The 19,081-nt window shown below is 35.9% G+C and overlaps 5 protein-coding genes across 5 annotated transcripts; 3 read left to right on the forward strand and 2 right to left on the reverse strand.

Annotated features, from left to right (window-relative positions):
• Positions 1-354: 354 nt before the first annotated feature.
• LOC110728191 (IST1 homolog) lies at positions 355-3,040 on the reverse strand. Its single transcript, XM_021907853.1, has 4 exons — positions 1,876-3,040; positions 1,564-1,667; positions 1,264-1,435; positions 355-1,019 (listed from the first exon to the last, which is right to left on the reverse strand). The coding sequence occupies exons 1-4, from the start codon at positions 2,053-2,055 to the stop codon at positions 918-920; spliced, it is 558 nt and encodes a 185-aa protein (XP_021763545.1). The 5' UTR covers positions 2,056-3,040; the 3' UTR covers positions 355-917.
• A 124-nt stretch (positions 3,041-3,164) lies between these two features.
• On the reverse strand, positions 3,165-8,635 carry LOC110728190 (ubiquitin receptor RAD23d-like). Its single transcript, XM_021907852.1, has 12 exons — positions 8,449-8,635; positions 7,504-7,665; positions 6,761-6,811; positions 6,093-6,163; positions 5,853-5,951; positions 5,573-5,750; positions 4,974-5,168; positions 4,809-4,874; positions 4,683-4,730; positions 4,476-4,582; positions 4,319-4,397; positions 3,165-3,538 (listed from the first exon to the last, which is right to left on the reverse strand). The coding sequence occupies exons 1-12, from the start codon at positions 8,512-8,514 to the stop codon at positions 3,401-3,403; spliced, it is 1,260 nt and encodes a 419-aa protein (XP_021763544.1). The 5' UTR covers positions 8,515-8,635; the 3' UTR covers positions 3,165-3,400.
• Positions 8,636-9,594: 959 nt separating this feature from the next.
• On the forward strand, positions 9,595-12,011 carry LOC110727734 (glutathione S-transferase T2-like). The gene is made up of 3 exons (XM_021907314.1): positions 9,595-9,681; positions 10,857-11,099; positions 11,223-12,011. The coding sequence occupies exons 1-3, from the start codon at positions 9,595-9,597 to the stop codon at positions 12,009-12,011; spliced, it is 1,119 nt and encodes a 372-aa protein (XP_021763006.1).
• Positions 12,012-12,830: 819 nt separating this feature from the next.
• On the forward strand, positions 12,831-13,886 carry LOC110727735. The gene is made up of 2 exons (XM_021907315.1): positions 12,831-12,984; positions 13,123-13,886. Exons 1-2 carry the CDS (start codon positions 12,831-12,833, stop codon positions 13,884-13,886), a joined length of 918 nt encoding a protein of 305 aa, XP_021763007.1.
• A 388-nt stretch (positions 13,887-14,274) lies between these two features.
• LOC110728193 (probable dolichyl pyrophosphate Man9GlcNAc2 alpha-1,3-glucosyltransferase) lies at positions 14,275-19,071 on the forward strand. The gene is made up of 7 exons (XM_021907855.1): positions 14,275-14,842; positions 15,500-15,979; positions 16,066-16,249; positions 16,369-16,476; positions 17,333-17,494; positions 18,050-18,302; positions 18,400-19,071. Exons 2-7 carry the CDS (start codon positions 15,582-15,584, stop codon positions 18,843-18,845), a joined length of 1,551 nt encoding a protein of 516 aa, XP_021763547.1. The 5' UTR covers positions 14,275-14,842; positions 15,500-15,581; the 3' UTR covers positions 18,846-19,071.
• Positions 19,072-19,081: the final 10 nt, after the last annotated feature.

The following is a 19,081-nucleotide window of genomic DNA, read 5'->3' on the forward strand; positions in this document are numbered from 1 at the left end:
GCCAAATGAAACTTTGGGAGAAGTAATCCTGCTTCGATATACAAGATTGGGTCACTACCTGTTCTTTGTTCTATACTCTTTGAGTCTTTCAAGTTTCTGTGTTTAATTATAGAGATGGAGTGAACTTTTGAGAGAACTAAGCAAATGGAGTATGTGCTAAGGTTAAAACCTGTTAAGATTATGAGCTTGTTATATAGATCTCCTTGATGTTCGCGCATTTTGATGCATACTTTCAAATATTAAGAGTATATTTTTTTTTAATGATTTCACTAGTAGATAATTGAAGATATTAATGCTTAAAGTTGTGCATTGGGATGCAATGATGCATAAAGCTAGAACTGTTGCAAAAACAAATAACGGAAGAAGTATTTAGCATCGCATTATTATAGAACAAAACAGATGGCTAGACCTATCTTTCCTAACCCATGTAAGAGGTACTAAATTATACGTTTATAATTATTAATATCATACAAAAATATACAAGTGTTTATTGATTATCATAAGGAGGATATTCAAGTTACTCAATATGAGTAACAAAATATGTTATCATAAGAGAACTGAAAAGGCTTAAAAACACAGCGATAGCTTCTACTACGTACTCTGTGTAAGATTGTGGTTATAATATACAGTTTCACGTCCAAACGGTGGAGCTTCCACGGTTGCATGTTAGCTTGTTCCGAGTCAAGATCAACCATAGAGAAACCCCCTTTAAGTTGCAGTGCATTTCAACCTCACTCTTCAATTTTCGATCACAAATATGTAGGTTAGAACACTCCAAATCCTCTAATCTTGAATTGAGGATTTCCCTTTTTTTAAAAAAAGAAAAAAGAAGATTAGCCCTGTTTTTGCCTTCGACGGTTCAGTCAGAAATGGTTTTTTTAGATGCATATTTTAGGAATGGGGTTATTACGATCATCTCAGCGTAACTGCAAACTGATGCCATTGTTGGATGCAATTTCCCTAAGAAAGCTCATTTGGGTTTCCAAACTTGGTTTTCTTCTTGATAGCTTCTGTATAATCTGTAACAAAAATCAACGTTCCTTAAATTGATCAAAGCCTATACCATACACCTAGGAACACAGAAAAGCGAAAAAAAGGTACAAGTTATCGCGCGTATGATTATCACATTTTTGGTATGTTAAAAGATACACAGCTAAAGAGAGAGCCTAGGTGCACATATAATTCGGTTTACCATAGTTATGCCAACTCTTTGGTTGGTTAAACAATAAAAATATCTTATGTGAAATTAATAGTGCTAATTACCTTTTCATTGACACCAAAATTTCTAGGAGAATCAAGTGATTGAGACACAAATTCCTGCCCAAACTTTGAACTGAAAAAATCTCGGATGTGCAGTAGTTCAGGGAAAACTCCAAACCTTGAAGACGCGTAAATTAAGCTTCCTATGGCCTCCTTTAGATCATCTGGGCAATCCCTGAAACAACAGATTACAGAATATATTTAGAAATCAAGAACAACAAAAAGCTTGAGCAAATTCTCTTACAGAATATACAGTATTATTCCATTGATTACAAACCATAAAACAGGAGAATGAACACTAACTTGTTTTTTTCAATCAATGACATGTTTTGCTTAAGAAGATGGCAGTAAGATTCTATCATGTCAAAAGCATCCAACATGTTCTTGCTCTTTATCACATGCTCAACCTGTTGATCAGATGAAGATTATCATAAGACTAGCTCATGAATATGTGTTAATGATCAATAAATCTAAAGAACTAAAAGCTCCGTCCAAATTCAGTTGTCATTTTTAAAAGCACAGTTTACACCATCAACGTAATAATTAATTCCAGACAGAGGGAGTAGTTCTAGGGGCATCCAAAAATAGTAAGAGGTAGCCTGATTAGAATAGTACTCGAAGAAGAGCTTGTTCTTGATGACCGAGATTGAGGAGTTGGATAACATCGGACTGAGAAATGGAGAAGAGTGCTTGTTGCCGATTCTTGAGATACGAGTTCCTAGTGATAGCATGCTCTAGCAAACTACTTAACTTTGAAGATTTTCTTCCTAGTAAAACATCCAATGCTTTTCCCATCTTGCTTTCAAGTTTTGTTTTCGAGTTATGAAAGACTTTCCTTGTGCTCGAGAGCTTGATATGTTATATATTTGGAGGATCAAAAGATATTTATATAAGCATGGATCACTCTAGGATAATAGAAGCGGGTCAAGGAAGAACAAACTGGGTCAAAAATTGAAGGGGACTTTGATGGTTTCAAGTGAGAGGGTGCCGTGAAAATACATACATTGGGTATAAATAGTAAGAAAAAGATGCCAATTTTGAACTGCCATTGACCCTAGAACATTATGACCGTGGCATAGTATATCAACAAATATTCAAATTGATGACCACCAATTCATTTTTATGGCGGGTTTCACGTAATTACCGGTTAAAAGTTGTCCTTCCTCCTGAAAATAATAGTCACATATACAATTATTAGAGGGGTCAGTAGTTGTCATATTTTATTCAAATATAATGCTTTGAAGTAGTAATTTAAAATTGGATCACAAAAACAAAGAGTTTTAAAGATTGAATGATGAGAATGCTTCAACAATTCTTAGTTTAAAGATTGTAATAGAATGGATTTTTTTTTTTTTTTTTTTTGTGTACTTGGTCTATTAAAGCACAAAACTGAAGTTGAATGAACAAACCCCATTTTAATAATGGTTCCTGAACACCAATAAGGATTAATTAAACTTGATTTTGTAAGTAGCAAATATAAGACTTGACCCCTACCCATGTGATGACTCGGTACATGGTCGTTATGTTATGAAAGTCTAATCAACTACTTCCTCTGTCTTTCAAAGATTGAATAATTTATGAGTACATCATGCTAGAAGTGTTGCTGTTTACGGATCGTATAATTAGGTTTGGAAGAATTCTTCACTAAAGTTAGGGGAAAAGGCAAGGTTCCTTGTTACCAAGAAAGTGAATCTGCTCAAATAATGGCTTAAGAGAATCGTATTCAAAGTAGGTCTATCCGTCTATATATGCTCCAATGCCCCGGTAGAAAGGCACCTAAGGTTATTCCATAGGCAGTGCCAATCGGGATCGACGAGATGAAGCCAGCTAGCCAAGTATGGATTTACGAACTACCATAGAGAAATAAACACGAGCACCCAAGTATAATGGAAAAGCAAAAGAAAAGAAAAAACTCTTCAATTAGCTTAAGCTATATATTTTATGAGATAAGGCAAATCAAAGGTTTAAATGGTACATAAAACTGAACAAATTAACATCTAGCCGATTTGATATATCCCAGGTGTGCAACTAATCCAAATAACCGTCTCACGCGCCCGACAATTATAAACGCAAATCTTCTATTGGCACGCAGTAAAAACGGAGTATGCCGAACGATGAGAATCAACACAACCATTAAAACTCAGGAAAGGCCTTCATCATCCTCGTTTTCAAACTCGTCCATGTGGTCTAGGAGATAATTTGCAGCCAGCTCCTCATTCTTGTTGCAAGCAAAGTAGACTTGTAGGACGGTGGCCCGTCTAAAACCCATACCTTCAAGCTGCAACACCCAAAAAAAATGTAAATAAGCAGAATCAGAGCATCGAATACTACTCAAATCATCGAATACTATAAACCCTGGCCTATGTAAACTACCTTCTGATTAAAGGTAAACAGAAACCAGTAAAAGAATCAGTTGTTCACTTTTCATCAAATATTTCATTAAAAAGTATAAACATTCTTCAGCAACAAAGAGAGGAGAGATAGGGCGAGGAAGGGTGGGGAAAATGAAACCTGCATGTGGTTTGGAATGAGGCACATGCGTCTTGCGATGACAAGTATAGCCCAAAACAGTAGACGAATGATAAGAGGAAAAGTGCACCAATAGTCACAAAAACGATTCACTTCCATGATTCTGTTTCTAAAAAAAGCCATGTACCACAATATCCAAATCTTTTCCTAAAGGTCATAGCAGACTATTTATAATTATCATACTTTCTATTAACATAGGACACACAAACTTGTTACTTCGACAGTTCTACGGACATCATAAAAAAAGGTTAAGCAATTATAGTTTACCAGCTTTCTGATCACCATAAGTTGGTTTTCATGAGATATAAAATGATATTAAAAACCAGCAGGTAGTAGCAAGTGAGCTTTTTTATATTTTTCTATCTTTTAACTGCTTAATCCACGTGAGCCCCAAAATTATTCAGAACACTTGTGCCAAATTAGAGACCCATCCTAAAATTCACTGACACGTAAAATGAAGCAAAAACCTCTTCAATTCTATTTATGACATAATTTTACAATATAAAAAAATAATAAGAAAAAAACATACGCGTTCAATGGCTTCACGTTCCTCTGGTGTCACAGACACAGTCGGTGGCATTGAAGAGGCTAACTGTGAGAGAAGGTTCCTACTCCAAACATATAAAAAGAGTCAGAACCCATTAGATTTTTGGAATGAAAAGAAAATAGTAAAGATCCATAAATACCCTTCCCCTTCAACAGGTTCATTAATCAGGCGAAGAAAATCAGACTGGTGTTCTTGAATTAGCCGCATCAGTTGCGGATTCTGCTTCCCCAGTTCTTGAAGCATGGGCTGAACATGGTCGAAAAAACATATTAGACCTAAAATAAATTTATATTTTTTGAAAAACATTAAAAAAAAATTAAATAAATAAACTGAAACTAGAGCACACCTGCAATATCTGGGGATTGGCTTGCACCATAGCTCGCAACGCTTGAAACTAAATCAAAGACATAATGATTCAGGATCAAGGAATTACACAATTCAGCAAATATACTAAACATATATTGGCTATTACCTGCTGACTATTACGGAGAAAATCTAATGAGCCAGCGCCAGCATTTGAACCCACACTGGGAACACCCTAGGTGAAAACAAAAACAAATGATAATATAGGATTATTATGGACCAGAAATAATAGTATTATTTAAAAAGTAATGCATATGATAACCCAATGGCATACCTGTGGAAAGAGATCTAATGGACTTGCGTTAGGACCACCACTTGCTGGTACAGCTGCTTGAGGAGCCTGACCAAGAGGGTTCCCAACCTGAGCAAGAGGGTTCCCAGCTGGAGCAAGAGGATTTGCAGCCTGCCCACCAGTAGTAGCCGTAGGAGTTCTGGGCACTGGAGCAACTTCAGCTTGCTCAGGAATTCCCTGAAAATGACAAACCAAGATTTCTATATCAGCAAGAACCAAGGAGAGAAAATAGTAACAATAAAAATGACAGCAAATCATGCTGCATCAATTAGGGAAAACAGCCTTCCTGTAAGTATATAAATAATAAATCAAAAAGAAAACCCCCAGCTGCAGTAAAAGAATCATATCAGAGTCCAATTCATGGCACAATGCCCAAGCAGAAGATTCTTTATCAAAAGAACCAAATAAGAGGCACTACTGAAGTCAAATGAAGCAACAAAATGGATTTGCAAACATAATCCTGAACCATAAGATCTTTGCAAGAATTTTAGAGTGAATAAAGCAGAGTGTATGCTCGTTTATGAGTTAAAGTGGGGGGGGGGGGGGAACATCAAAGAAAAATCAGTAGAATATAGACATACAGAGTACAAATATTCGACAGCCCTCTCTGGGTTGTTATAAGCAGCACGTAGAGCACGAACAACAGTATCCCTGTCCCAACTTCCTCCACCCATGTCAAGAATTTGCTGAATGGTGTTCTCCAAATTGCTTCCCGCAACTAAATTAGACGCAGCCTGGCCATAGACATTTGCATCCCCTCTGCATACAAATAGTTAAGTTAGTATCTATAGATAAATTCCACAAATTAGTGATTTTGAAGGAAACACTGCTGAGATGGTCTAAGAAAGGGTTAAAACTCACGAAGCAGCAGCTGCAGCAGTCACGGCAGCTGCAGCAGCTGCAGCAGTCACGGCAGCTGCAGCAGCAGCAGCAGCAGTAGGTTCTGTAGCTATCTGGGACCTAACATAACAAAATAGCATTTGTAAGCACAGCAGCAAAAATAGTGTATCATACAAGCCTAGCAACTTCCAGTATTGAATAAAAATAATAATTGGTACACCAAAGCCTGGAAATTAAAAGGAAAATACTTGAGGAACTTACTGAGCTTGAGGTGCAACTGGTGCGGGCACAGCAGCTGCAGGTGTAGGGGTTGTTGTGCTCTGAGGCTGAGCCTACAAATATGAGCCACTTATTATATCATAGGACAAACATTTAACTACAAAAAATAAAAAGTCAAAAATACCAGAAAGCATATCACAAAAGCTAAAGGCAAGGTAGATTCACCTACACCACATCAAATAGAAGGATAAGACAAGAAGCATGCAAATTCACAATAATGACAATAATAACATTACTACACGTCACCATTCACTCACCAAAAACACCATAATATAGCTACAAGTCTACAGTCTGAATCTTTAAAGCTCCCTAGACAACCCCCTCTACATGTCAAATTGTTAACTTTGCCAAAGAGGAACAACATTCAGCAGCCAATTACAGAATCAAACCATCCAGGAAAAAATCCAATCACTGCGACAACTATAGTCATCAAAGCAAGATCAATTGAATATATTTAGGCCCCATTCATGTTTTAATGCAGACACATGAGTGAGATTTACTTGATACTTCAACACAAAACATAGAAGTTTCCTTGACAACATGTCACTAAACCACAGGTAAGCACCATATTACAGTTCAGATTCAGAAAAATAAAAATCAGGTAATGTTAACTATGTCATCACACCACTTTATATAATTTCCAGGCTAACCTGAGTAGCAGGTGCTGCGGACACGGAAGAAGCTCCAGCTGCAGCTGGCTTCTGCAATTAATAATATATACATTAAAGAATAACCATTAAATTTCAAGCCAAATCATCCAGACAGCACAGTTAGCACGAGGCATTTTGGGATGTCCCAAATTTAAGTTAATACCTACTTTTAAAAGCTTTTAATCTCTTATGCTCAAGAAGTTGGAAATTATCCATACATGCTGATAATTATAAACGATGGATTAACAATTGACCAGTTTGAACAAGTGTCTATCATAATACAAAACTACCATAAATCTCTCACATGCCACCTAGCAGTGATGCCACAAGGAGTTCTTTTCATATAATTACCAACTAAAAAAAATATAAAAAGTTCAAAATTATACTAACAAAAAATTGAATTGGGCTGTTAAGGGATCTTCAAAATAAACATAAGAAATACTTTAATGACACAAAAGGTACTGCATTTAGCAATGCACTGACAGAATTGACCACAAATCTCCAGCAACCATAATAAAAAGTATAAAGTTAGCAAGGCGTCTACATAAAACAACAAACACCGCCACTCATGTAACATTCAACAATGCCCCTAAAATCCTAAGCCTAAGGTAAGACTATAGGGTGAAGAATCATTATTATTCATCACAATTTTCTATCATGCTTGTGATTATACAAAAAATAGCACTAATCAAGAAAATTTCAACATGCATTAATATTTAATACCAACAATGTGAAGAGCCTACCTTACTTAACATGATAACAAGGAAACTGTTATCAGCGACACCATTTTCTCCCAAAGTTGTTTCATCTTTGAGAACCTTTCCCTGATGGATGAGCATTTGTGAAGTAGCAGGATAGACATCTGCACCTTGTGCTTTCTCAATACTTCTCTTTACATTTGCAACCTAAACACAAAATTGTTGGTCAAGACCCATCAAAAACACAAAAATAAAAAGAGCCTCATATTAGATTCAAAGACAAGATTAATAGTATAGCTTATCCATTCAAAAGCATATCAAGAAAGACACCAGAAAAAGAAAAAAAAATCGTGCTTTCGACTTTCAGCACTTGCTCAAACTACTGTTCATCACGATAAACATCCACGGCTACATTGACATGCTACTAAAAACAACCCATAAGACCACCAGTAATGGTAATTGACTGTGATTCGCAGTCGACGACATTAGCTAAATTCCAACACTCCAACCAGAAGACATGCAGATACATCTAACCACAAATCAACCCAGTACAATATCCTCACTCGGAACGACAACAGCCAAACTAAAAATCTTTCGCGTAAAACAACCCTTTTCTACAACCGAACTTCAAAACCCTACCTTCCATATCACACTCACAATCGCAAAAACCTCACCAAAAATCCATAACAACACACTGTTTGATTACTCCACCACTTAATTTAACAAACCTATAAACCCTAATCAAATCAATCAAAAACCCAACCAAAAGTAAACACGCAATTCAATAAAACCTAATTCTCCCAACAACAAGAAACCCTTGAATTGACGGATTCGAACACTAATTAACGACGAAAAACACTAAATTCAAAAACGAAACCCTAAATTAGATCTAAACCACACAAATTCGCAAACAAAATTGAGTAGGGTTGTTTCACTACAAAATCAATGAATATAATTAAAACAACAAAAATCAAAAGAAAAGGGATTTACAGAATCATCGGAATTAGCTTCGATCTCGAAGTTAGTGCCCTTAAGAGTCTTGACGAAGATTTTCATCTTTCGATGAAGGAGAACCCTTCCGTCGTCGTCGTCGCCGGAGGAGAGAGAAAGAGAGAGAGTTGGAAACGCCTTTTATTAGAGAAAAAAAAAATGAAAAGATTTTCTCTCTCTAGATTAATTAAATTGAATATATTTATAGGCGGTGATGTCAAATGTGATGATAGAGTGTGTGGGATAGTGATTAGGTGATATACTTGCCTTGCGCAGTAGGATTCTTATTATTGAAAAAAAAAAAATAACTAAATTAAAAATATTGAGCAAATGTGGGTTAACCATTGCCCCGTAGAAATTGCTCCTCTCAGACACTTTGTCTCTTGATTAATAAATTTGACTCGTCGCTCTTTCCTAAAAAAAAAAAAAGATAATTTCTTGGGTGTTTTTAAAATGAGTAGCATAAATTAATGATTTTGCATGGTGCTTGGTTCTACTTTTTTTTCTACTTCGGTAGGTTTTTTTTAGCTACATTAACCGAGTAGAATTCAGAAAAACAAAATGAAAATTTTCTGATACTAGTACGTGGTTTAAGATTTTAACACGTAATTGTGTTTCATAAAAATTGCGCAAAAAAATAAAAATAAAAATACGGCATTTTATTAAGGGGTGAAAGAGTACTTAGTTGATGTTTTTTACATTTAAAAAAAAAAGGTACGATAAATACTTTACATTCATTATAAAATTGTTCTAAAATGATCAAAAGTTATCCGTGATGAATAAATAAAATAAAAAATCTTTTATGTAAATAAAAGCTACTCCAATATACTTGTATCATAGTACTTTATGTTTTATTTATTAAGTAACCCTCTTTAAATTAGTAAAATTTGAATATTAGGCAATGAAAGTAACTATATTACCCTTATAAAACTTCCCATTTTCTATATACATTAAAATCATATTAGGTTAAAAGTTACCTTAAAATTGTTCGATATACACTAGTATCATTGTAAATTAGGTGTACACAAAAGTTTTACGAAGTACTTCGTATTTCCTAAAAACTCCACTTACACTGTAATTTCATTTTCATATGCTATCCAAAGTGTTCATGGAGTAGCAAACTCAGGCTTGTTTGCTCAACGTACAATGGGGTTCAGCTGTAGTTTACATTCAACTACAATCCTCATTGATTTGCAAAATCTTGTGGATATGTTCAAATATCCCGAGGTTGAGGTGATGGAGTAGTGGTATTGCTCCCACCTCGTATCCTTAAGGTGTAGGGACCAAAACTCATGGGACTCATTTGAGGGATTTCCTTATCTCCCCCTCTCAAATGAGCCCTCCCCTCCTAGTGCAGTGGCTTTTTAATCTTGCTTTTCTACTAATTTTCAGTTTAACTATTTAAATAGAAAAAAAAAATGTACAAACACATAGATTGTGATTATTATAAATAGGAAGTAGACATTAAAACCCCTTACGTAAAGTTTTACTCCTATCAAATTCAACACTTGATGGTGTTTGGTTGACATGAAATTTCAACTATCTTTAGATGTGTTAGGTTTTCTCCATATTAAGAGCTCTACCAATGGTGGGCTAAAAATATGCTCATGGGCATAATTGTGAGCAAGAAGGGAGAAATAAGGGTTACAATGGTGGGCTGAAATGACAAAGCCCGTGGGCAAGTGTTAAAATGCCCAAGTCTTGGGCAGAATTTATGATGAACAGTGCAAGCGTGGGCCCCACTTAAATCAGAAAAAAAAAAAAAAGAATTTTTGGACTGACGCGTGCAGAGCTTCAGCGAATGGGAAAACGACATGTGGCAGGCTGCAACGAATTAACTAATCAGAAAATAGAGTCGTTACACAACGGTTATATATATTAAATCTGATTTTCTGAAAATTCTATTTATTAAATATATATATATATATATATATATATATATATATATATACACCAACGGTCATAAAATTTAATTCTCTATAAATAGACATGCATTTTGGTATATTTTGGCATAATTTCATAAATAACAAAAGTCCTCTATATTCTTTATTTTTCTAAATATTCAGAAATTAGAAGAAGATTTTTGCTGTATTTCACCGATTTTCAGGTAAATATTAATTTTTTTTTGCATTATATTATGTATTATATGTTTTGTTTATATATTGTTGAACGTGAATGTTGTATATTTAATAAATTAAGTGGTATTAGATTATTATTTTTTGATTTGTTGTCATTTTAATTTGTTGTTTAAATGTAGTTAAAATTGTTGCAAGCTGTATATTAGTAAATTAAGTGTTGTGAAAGTTAGGTTATGTACATATGTTAAAAAAATGGTTAAAATAATGTTGTGAATGTCATGTCTTATTACAATCTTTTTAAACATATTTATTTTTTGTTTTGTGATGCAGAATCTTTTAATGAATCCGAACAACCCAAATTTCCGTCAACAATTTTCTGGTTTTAGTGATGATTTCCTAACTAATCCCGAGTTTCAATTGTTCTTGCAAAGAATGGGAAATACGTCTTTGCAACCACCTCCACAGCATCAGACACCCATTGAATTTCCCCTAGAAAACTATGATAATGAAGAACGTACACCTGTAACTGATCATGGTAGCAATACCCAATTCGATGACAGTCAAGAGGAAAACGTACCATAGACGCCGCAGTATCCTCCACAAGTTCCCAGAATGCAATCCAACTAGGTTGCTGCACGAGCGACTCGTGTTTGGTCTGTTCCGGAAGATGAAGCTCTGATTGGGTTGTACTTGCAGATTAGCGAAGATGCTATTAAAGGTACGAACCAGAAAGCAACTGACCTATGGCGCAATGTACACGCAACATATCAAATGGCTCAGGCAGAGAAGTCGAATATACTTCCGCCAAGACCTATGAAGAGTCTGTCGTCGCACTGGAGAAGGTTGGCAGCAGACACACTACAGTGGATATCTTGCTATGATGAAGCGGGTAGACTTCTGGAGGGAGGGAGTGGTTACAACGAAGCTGACGGTGTAAAAAGTGCATCGAAGCTTTTTCATTTGGCCACCGGTCACAATTTCAGTTTTCCTCACGCAGTTGAAATGCTTAATAAAGATCCAAAGTGGAGGCCAAAGCTGAGATGGTCCTTGTCAAAGGAGGAAAGAAAAGTTGTTTGTGATGTTGAGGAGCAAGGTAGTGCTGGAAGTAGGAAGAGGTCGAGAGATGATGTAGGGGATGAAACCCCTACAGATGGTTTTTCATCTGGAGGAATACGACGACCCGATGGTGTGAAGAAAGCAAAGGCCAAGCGTAAAGGGAAAGCAGTGGCTACAGAAAGTGGTTCGTCTGACCTTGGAGAACGAATGAAGGAATTCGCTACAATTTGCGAAAGGGAGGCCATTCTGATGGAAGAGAGGATAAAAATTGAAAGAGATAAGGAACAGAGGAAACGAGAGGAACTTGACATTCATAAGATGAGAACCATGTTTGATATGCTGCAAACTCTGAAGAATTCGCCTACGCCACTCACTCCTCAAGAAGAGACGTACAAGAATGTTTTACTTGGTAAATTACAAGGCTTTTAAGCATGTTATTATAGTTGGTCTACGTTTGTATTACTCAAGTTTTTAATTATGCTATTGTAGTTGGTCTATGTTTGTATTAGTTAAGTTTTTAATTATGCGCAATGTAGTCTTTTATTTTTGAAGAGTTAACTTGTATTAGTGGTGTGTTTAATTTCAATGTCAGATGTAAACTAGTATTCTGATTTTCCAATATTGAATGACAAGTTGTTTAACAAGTTGATTTCAATTGTCATTGTTACCGACATAACTGCATTCACTTTTTTCATTGTGTAGTCACTTTTTTCTGAATTCACTTTGTCAGAATGCTTTAACTTTTTGTCATTGTTAACGACATAATTGCACTCAAGATTTGTCATTGTCAACTAGCATAGTATACCTATTCCGTGGTTGAAAATTTGATTCCTTTAATTGGTGTGGTCATTCAGATTTGTAACCACATATTCATTTGATATATTTGCTATATATAGTAAGCATGACACATATCCACAACCACACCAATTCAGAAACTTACATTATTAATACAAGATTTATTCCAGACCATCATCAAGTTCAAGTTCAAGTTCAAGTTCATCTTCTTCATATACTGAAGAATATGATCAACTCGTTGATGAACTCTTCACATTCCAACCCCCAACTTTCCTCATGCCCCAAACACAATCCCAACCCACTACAGAAACACCCAGAGGGGGTACGAATAGAAGAGATAGGGAAATGGGACATGCCAGGCTCTTTAATGATTATTTTTCCGATAATCCTATGTACAACACCAACCAATTTAGAAGAAGATTTCGAATGAAACGACCTTTGTTTTTACGTATAATGAACAAGGTCATTCAAGGTGATGTTTACTTCCAGCAGCGTAGGGATGCAGCTGGAAGGTTAGGCTTATCACCTCTGCAAAAATGCACAGCCGCGATAAGAATGTTAGTCTACGGCTTGGCTGCAGACGCCGTGGATGAATATGTTCGAATCAGTTAGTCAACCGCTCGAGTTGCCCTTCAACGTTTTTGTGCCGGGGTCATTGATCAGTTCGGAACCGAGTACCTGTGAAACCCTACAACTGATGATTTGGCCCGAATACTGCATCAAAATGAGCTACGTGGTTTTCCAGGCATGATAGGCAGCATTGATTGCATGCATTGGGAATGGAAGAACTGTCCAACGGCTTGGAAAACGCAGTACGCCGGTAGAAATAAGAAAGCAACGCTAATACTGGAAGCCGTTGCGGATCAGGATTTATGGATCTGGCATTCCTTCTTTGGTATTCCCGGATCTTGTAATGATCTTAATGTGTTGTACCGTTCACCAGTGTTCGATGAGGTTCTGCATGGTCGAGCTCCTCTGGTAAATTTTACAGTTAACGGCCATGAATACAACATGGCTTATTACTTAGCCGACGACATTTATCCAAAGTGGACAACTTTTATTCAGGGTATCACACACCCTCAAGTTCAGAAGGATAAAATGTTCGCTGACCACCAGGCTGCTGCTCGGAAGGACGTTGAAAGAGTTTTCGGTGTTTTGCAAGCTCGATTTGCAATAATACGAAAACCGTCACTGGCGTACGATGAGGACATATTGTGGGACATATTGAAAGCATGTATCATTATGCACAACATGATTGTTGAAGATGAGCGCCACAACTACACTCGAGCCGAAGTTCTGAGAAGCTTCTACGAAGAAGATCAACAAGATTTAACAACAGCATCAACGTCTACAACGCCACCAATTGAATTCAACGTAGGCCGACCTACCAACTTTGACTTTAACTCATTTCTACAACGAAAAGCTTCCCTTCATGATAGAGAAACTCATCTATCTCTGAAAAGTGATTTAGTCGAACATATTTGGTTACAATACGGACCAACTAATTAAGGAAAAATTAGCACGACTTAAATAAGGCCAACTACTATGGCCTACCTACTTTTCCGTACGCAGTCGTATTTTTTTTTAATTGTTTTGTTTATTTTATTCCCTAAGTTTAATTACGCATGACGTTTCAAATGTAATCGGTTTTTAGTACTGTACCGCTTTTTAAAATAAATAAAAACATTTACGAAATTTTTAGCGTTTTGTTACAGTTATTTCATCTAACGTACATAATTTAACGACATATTTTACCGATAAAAACGACACAAATAAAAAAAAATAAGTTACACAAATTTAGACTAGTTTTTATTTATTTGGAGTAATATTGTTAAAATATAAATGAAATTAATAAATAAAGAAGTGTTGTGTAGGAGAGAGAAAGTAATGGTAAGGTATTGAAAAAGTAAGAAAGAGAGTGGTGGGCAAACATTATTTTTTATCATCATTGAGAGAGAAATTGTGAAAAAAAATTGCCCATGGGCAAAACTGATTTGTTGAGAGAGAAAGTGGGTAGAGAGATATTAAACAAGCATTATTTTTGCCCACCATTGAAAGTGGTCTAAGAGGAATATCTAATGCAATTTTAGTTTTTTCATGGTTAACATTCCCATAAATTTTTATTGACTAGAGAGGCTTAATTGTCTATTTTTCATGGTGTTTGGAAAGGTTAAATGCTCACGAATTTCCAATTTCTTCACTATATTTTTTTTTTTCCTTTTGTTTTTCTTAATTTTTTTTTTCTTAAAAAATTATTTTTATAGTCAACCAAACAAGCATTTTTAAATTTACTCGACACAACCCTTCAAACCCCAAAATGCCCCTCCGGCAACTACACTCGATTAGTCGACATTCTCTCCCAAACTCCAAATAACAGAAATTACATAACAAAATTTTGTTGGTTGAATCTAGCGTACTGTTGAAACAGTTCTGAGCTTCTCTCCTCCATTGAAGCAGCTTCTGAAGTAAGATCTCCTTTGTTAAATCATCAAATGTCAATTAATTTCACAATATAGTGTTATTAATCGTCAGTTTTATCCAATTTAGGGTTCTTCTGTGTTGGATTGATTATTGAAGCAGCTTGTTGCTTAAATGTTGTGGAATTGTGAATTTGCAATTGTTACTTGCTAATATCTGATTTTTATGCTTTTTGTTTCAAATAATAATGATGTTAATGATGTATGTTTCATCAAATTTGTGAAATTTTAATTGAAGAGAATCACGATATGTTGTTCCAAAAAACACAAATCTTTTCAAGACTTTGATTTTGAATATGTTGGTCCTTTTGTACTGTTATCTGATGTTGATTTGTACATTTTCTGTGTTGTCTCAATTATGTTGTGCAAAAATTGGCATTAGACTATTGACATAGATTGATATTTGCAACAGTATCCCATATACAGTAATAGCATTCCATAATCATAGGACTAAATGACTGATGATATTTCTATGTCATTTCACTCTCTCTCTCTCTTTTATTATTTATTTATTTATTTATTTATTTTATTTAATGAATGAGATTAATTATTTAGCTCCAGTTGTGTTGATTCGAGTTTCGTATGTTGTATTTTTTCCCCCTTGGAAATACTATATTTCAACACATTGAATCTCTTTACTTATAGGCCTTTCTTGAAAAACCATGATGGATTTGTCGGGGAAAATGTAAAAAACCGGTGTTTTGTCTGGTGAGCTAGGCAGTGTGAGATGGGGAACAAAAAGGAAAGAAAGGTCATTATTATTGATCAGAATGACAAAAATCCATGGTGGTGGTCACTTAACAAAGGTTTCGGAGCCTCTTTCTTGTGCATCTCCCTTTTTGCATTGTTAGTTAGGCTAGCTGTTTCCCTTCATCCTTACTCTGGTGCTGGAAATCCCCCAAAATTTGGCGATTTTGAAGCCCAGAGGCATTGGATGGAGATTACTACTAATCTTCCTGTTAAGGAATGGTATCATAATAGCACTGCCAATGACTTGAGCTACTGGGGCCTCGACTACCCTCCACTGACTGCCTATCAAAGCTATGTTCATGGCATCTTCTTAAAGTCAGTCCTCCCTGAATCTGTTTCCCTTTTCACTTCTCGTGGTCACGAGTCTTATTTTGGGTGAGTTGTTTCTGGCAGATTCCTCAGTATTACACAGCTCTCTGAGGATTTGCTTTTTGAACTGATTGTTTCTCCATTTCCTGTAGAAAGTTGCTGATGAGATGGACAGTCTTATCTTCTGACATATTGGTGTTCCTTCCTGCCGTATTTTACTTTGTTCTATCATATAGCGCTAGCCGCTCTCGCAGGCATCAGAGTGATGTAGCTTGGCTTGTGGCAATGATTTTACTGAATCCATGTCTTATTGCAATAGACCATGGCCATTTCCAGGTTCATCTCCCCTTTCCTGTCATATTTTCGATACTGAATGTTAATTAGTATTGACTCATCAAGTTATGTTATTTATTTTCCAGTTTGTATCGACTCATCAACTTTATGTCATTTTCCAGTTCAACAGTATCAGCTTGGGTCTCACTATTGGTGCTGTTGCAGCTGTTATCTCCAGTAGAGAGCTGGTAGCTTGTACTTTGTTCACTCTTGCTTTGAGCCATAAGCAGGTGCTTCGTTATCCCTTAGTCCAGACATCCTATGTGAGCAGGGCCTGAACTTAGTTGGCCCCAGTTCAGGCCCCAGTGAAACCAGTCTAACCTTTTTTTCTGTTTAATTTAAGTGAATTGTTCGTGAAGGGATTGAAATTACAAACAAGCAATGGTCTAATGTTTGAAACCTTCATATTATGCATTTATGCCATGGTTCAAACTTCCTCCTTCCCGCTATTTTCCCAAACAACTATATTTTCTTTTTGAGTGATGACTTGAGTTTATGCATTTCTTGTAAAGTTCAAAAGTAACACAGGGATGCTGGTTATCCTTTTGTTTTACATGTTTGCTGTTAGTGATCTATTTCCCTTGATTTTAGTTAATTTGTATAAAGGAGAAATTGGGTCGCCATTCTTCTTAAGAAGATGTAGTGTGCTCATTAAAATATGAATCAGTTGATTTATTATAGGAGATACAGAGTGCAGTGAAAAAATTGATTAAGAATCTTATTCAAATTTTCTTTGCTTGATTAAGAATGAGCCTTTGCATTCAACCCTGTTTGGCATAGGCAAGAACTTGTTAAGTAGGTCTCTGCGTTCAGGGGCGGATCTTTGTTTGGGCTGGCAAGGGCCCACCCTCCCCCCCCCCCCCTAAGTATTTTTGAGTTGTTGATTATAAATAATATAATGTCTAATAATTGCAAATAAAAAAGTTGTGGCATAGTGGTTAAGTATTGTTATTTTTGAGCAAAAGGTTAGGGGATCAAACCTTGGCCCCCCTAACATCCGCCACTGTCTGCGTTTAAATTAAATTGACTTGTGTTACAGCTGTCTTTCTTGTGTTTTGAAGTCATGTATTCATTGTTTTCTGACAGATGAGTGCATATTTTGCTCCAGCATTTTTCAGTCATCTCCTTGGTAGATGCTTAAGGCGTCGCAATCCTTTCCTTGAAGTGTCAAAACTGGCCTTGGTTGTCATTGGAACATTTGCTGTAGTTTGGTGGCCATATCTGCATTCAAAAGAAGCCTTTTTAGAAGTATGAAGCAGTAAATCTTCTCATGCCCTTCTGCTAATTACTTGTTGGATGGTATTTATCGCTGTTTATACTTCATTATTATGGATGAATGCACAGTGATCTCTTCTTTTTCACTTGTAAACTCTTCTGTTGATTAAATTGTGTTGCTTGTGGTGGAAGCAGCATGCTTTTGTTTAACAGTAAAATTTTGTTTGTAATTGCCCTGTCGTATGCAACGCATAAAGTTTCTTGGAATTTCCAACCATTTTTTTATTTTATTTTATATATATATATATATAAAGGTTAAGAATTTGTAGTATTTTGAAGAGTGGTTTGACTCTGGCTTACATTTGATTGGATAATGGATACTATCCTCTCTCCTTGAAACCCATGATGAAAATCTTCCTTGCTTTTCCCTTTGGAAGAAACCTCTACGATGAAACATAAGATAAAGAGAACGTTTTTTTTTGCGAATTGGTTTCTTGGTGACAAACATTTTATAACATTGTGTGACCAAGTGACTACTTCTTAATCAATGAGACCGCGGTCTTCTTATTAAATTTTTAAAATGTGTAGGTTCTGGCCCGTCTTGCTCCCTTTGAGAGGGGAATTTATGAGGATTATGTTGCCAACTTTTGGTGCACTACATCAATTCTAATTAAGTGGAAGAAACTTTTTGATAACCAGTCCTTGAGGCTTATAAGCCTTGTAGCCACCGTGTCAACTTGTTTGCCTTCAATGGTTCAGCAGATAAAGGATCCAAGCAACAAAGGATTCCTCTATGGCTTACTTAATAGTTCCTTCTCATTTTACTTGTTTTCATTTCAAGGTATGCTTTAATTTACTTTCATCTTATTGACCATTGCATTTTGATGATTTTAGCACTTATTGCTGAACATCTTATATTTGTGGCTATAATTCTGCAGTCCACGAGAAGTCAATTTTACTGCCTCTTCTGCCAGCAAGTCTATTGGCTCTTGAAGAACCTTTGGTTTTCAGATGGTTAACTCATTTTGGGTTATTCTCGATGTTTCCACTCCTATGTCGTGACCGGCTTGTTTTGGCATACATCGCACTCTTCTCTCTCTTCTACCTCCTCTTTTATGCTCCCAGGAAGAAAGACTCAGGGAAGATCAGATCATTTTTCACCTTCAAATCATTAGTCACGAGCCTTCTTGTTTTTTGCTCATTCGTGCTCCACGTAGTTTACATGATTATGGATCCTCCAAAAAGGTATCCTTTCCTATTTGAAGCTATGATTATGTCTGTTTGCTTCTCCCAGTTTGTTTGGCTCGCTCTTTATACCAATACGAAGCAATGGCAGCTGCATAAACAGCCTACTTCATTAGAAAAGGATAAGAAACTTCGTTGATCTCGTTTATGATGGATTGTTTCTAATATTACATGTAACATGCCTTTTTAATGATATATTGTTGATGAATTTAAGTTTAAGCGTTACAGATATTTCTGATTTGGAGCATCAGGTTTTTGATTTTTATGATTTCTTTGTACAGACATACCCTTGTTTCTTTAGTTCCAGACAATTTATTGACAGTGTACTAGGCTTATCATCTTGTATGAAATTTCTATTCCATGTACATTTTAAAA

Source organism: Chenopodium quinoa, unplaced genomic scaffold (assembly GCF_001683475.1).
Source record: "Chenopodium quinoa cultivar QQ74 unplaced genomic scaffold, ASM168347v1, whole genome shotgun sequence".
Classification (NCBI taxonomy): Eukaryota; Viridiplantae; Streptophyta; class Magnoliopsida; order Caryophyllales; family Amaranthaceae; genus Chenopodium; species Chenopodium quinoa.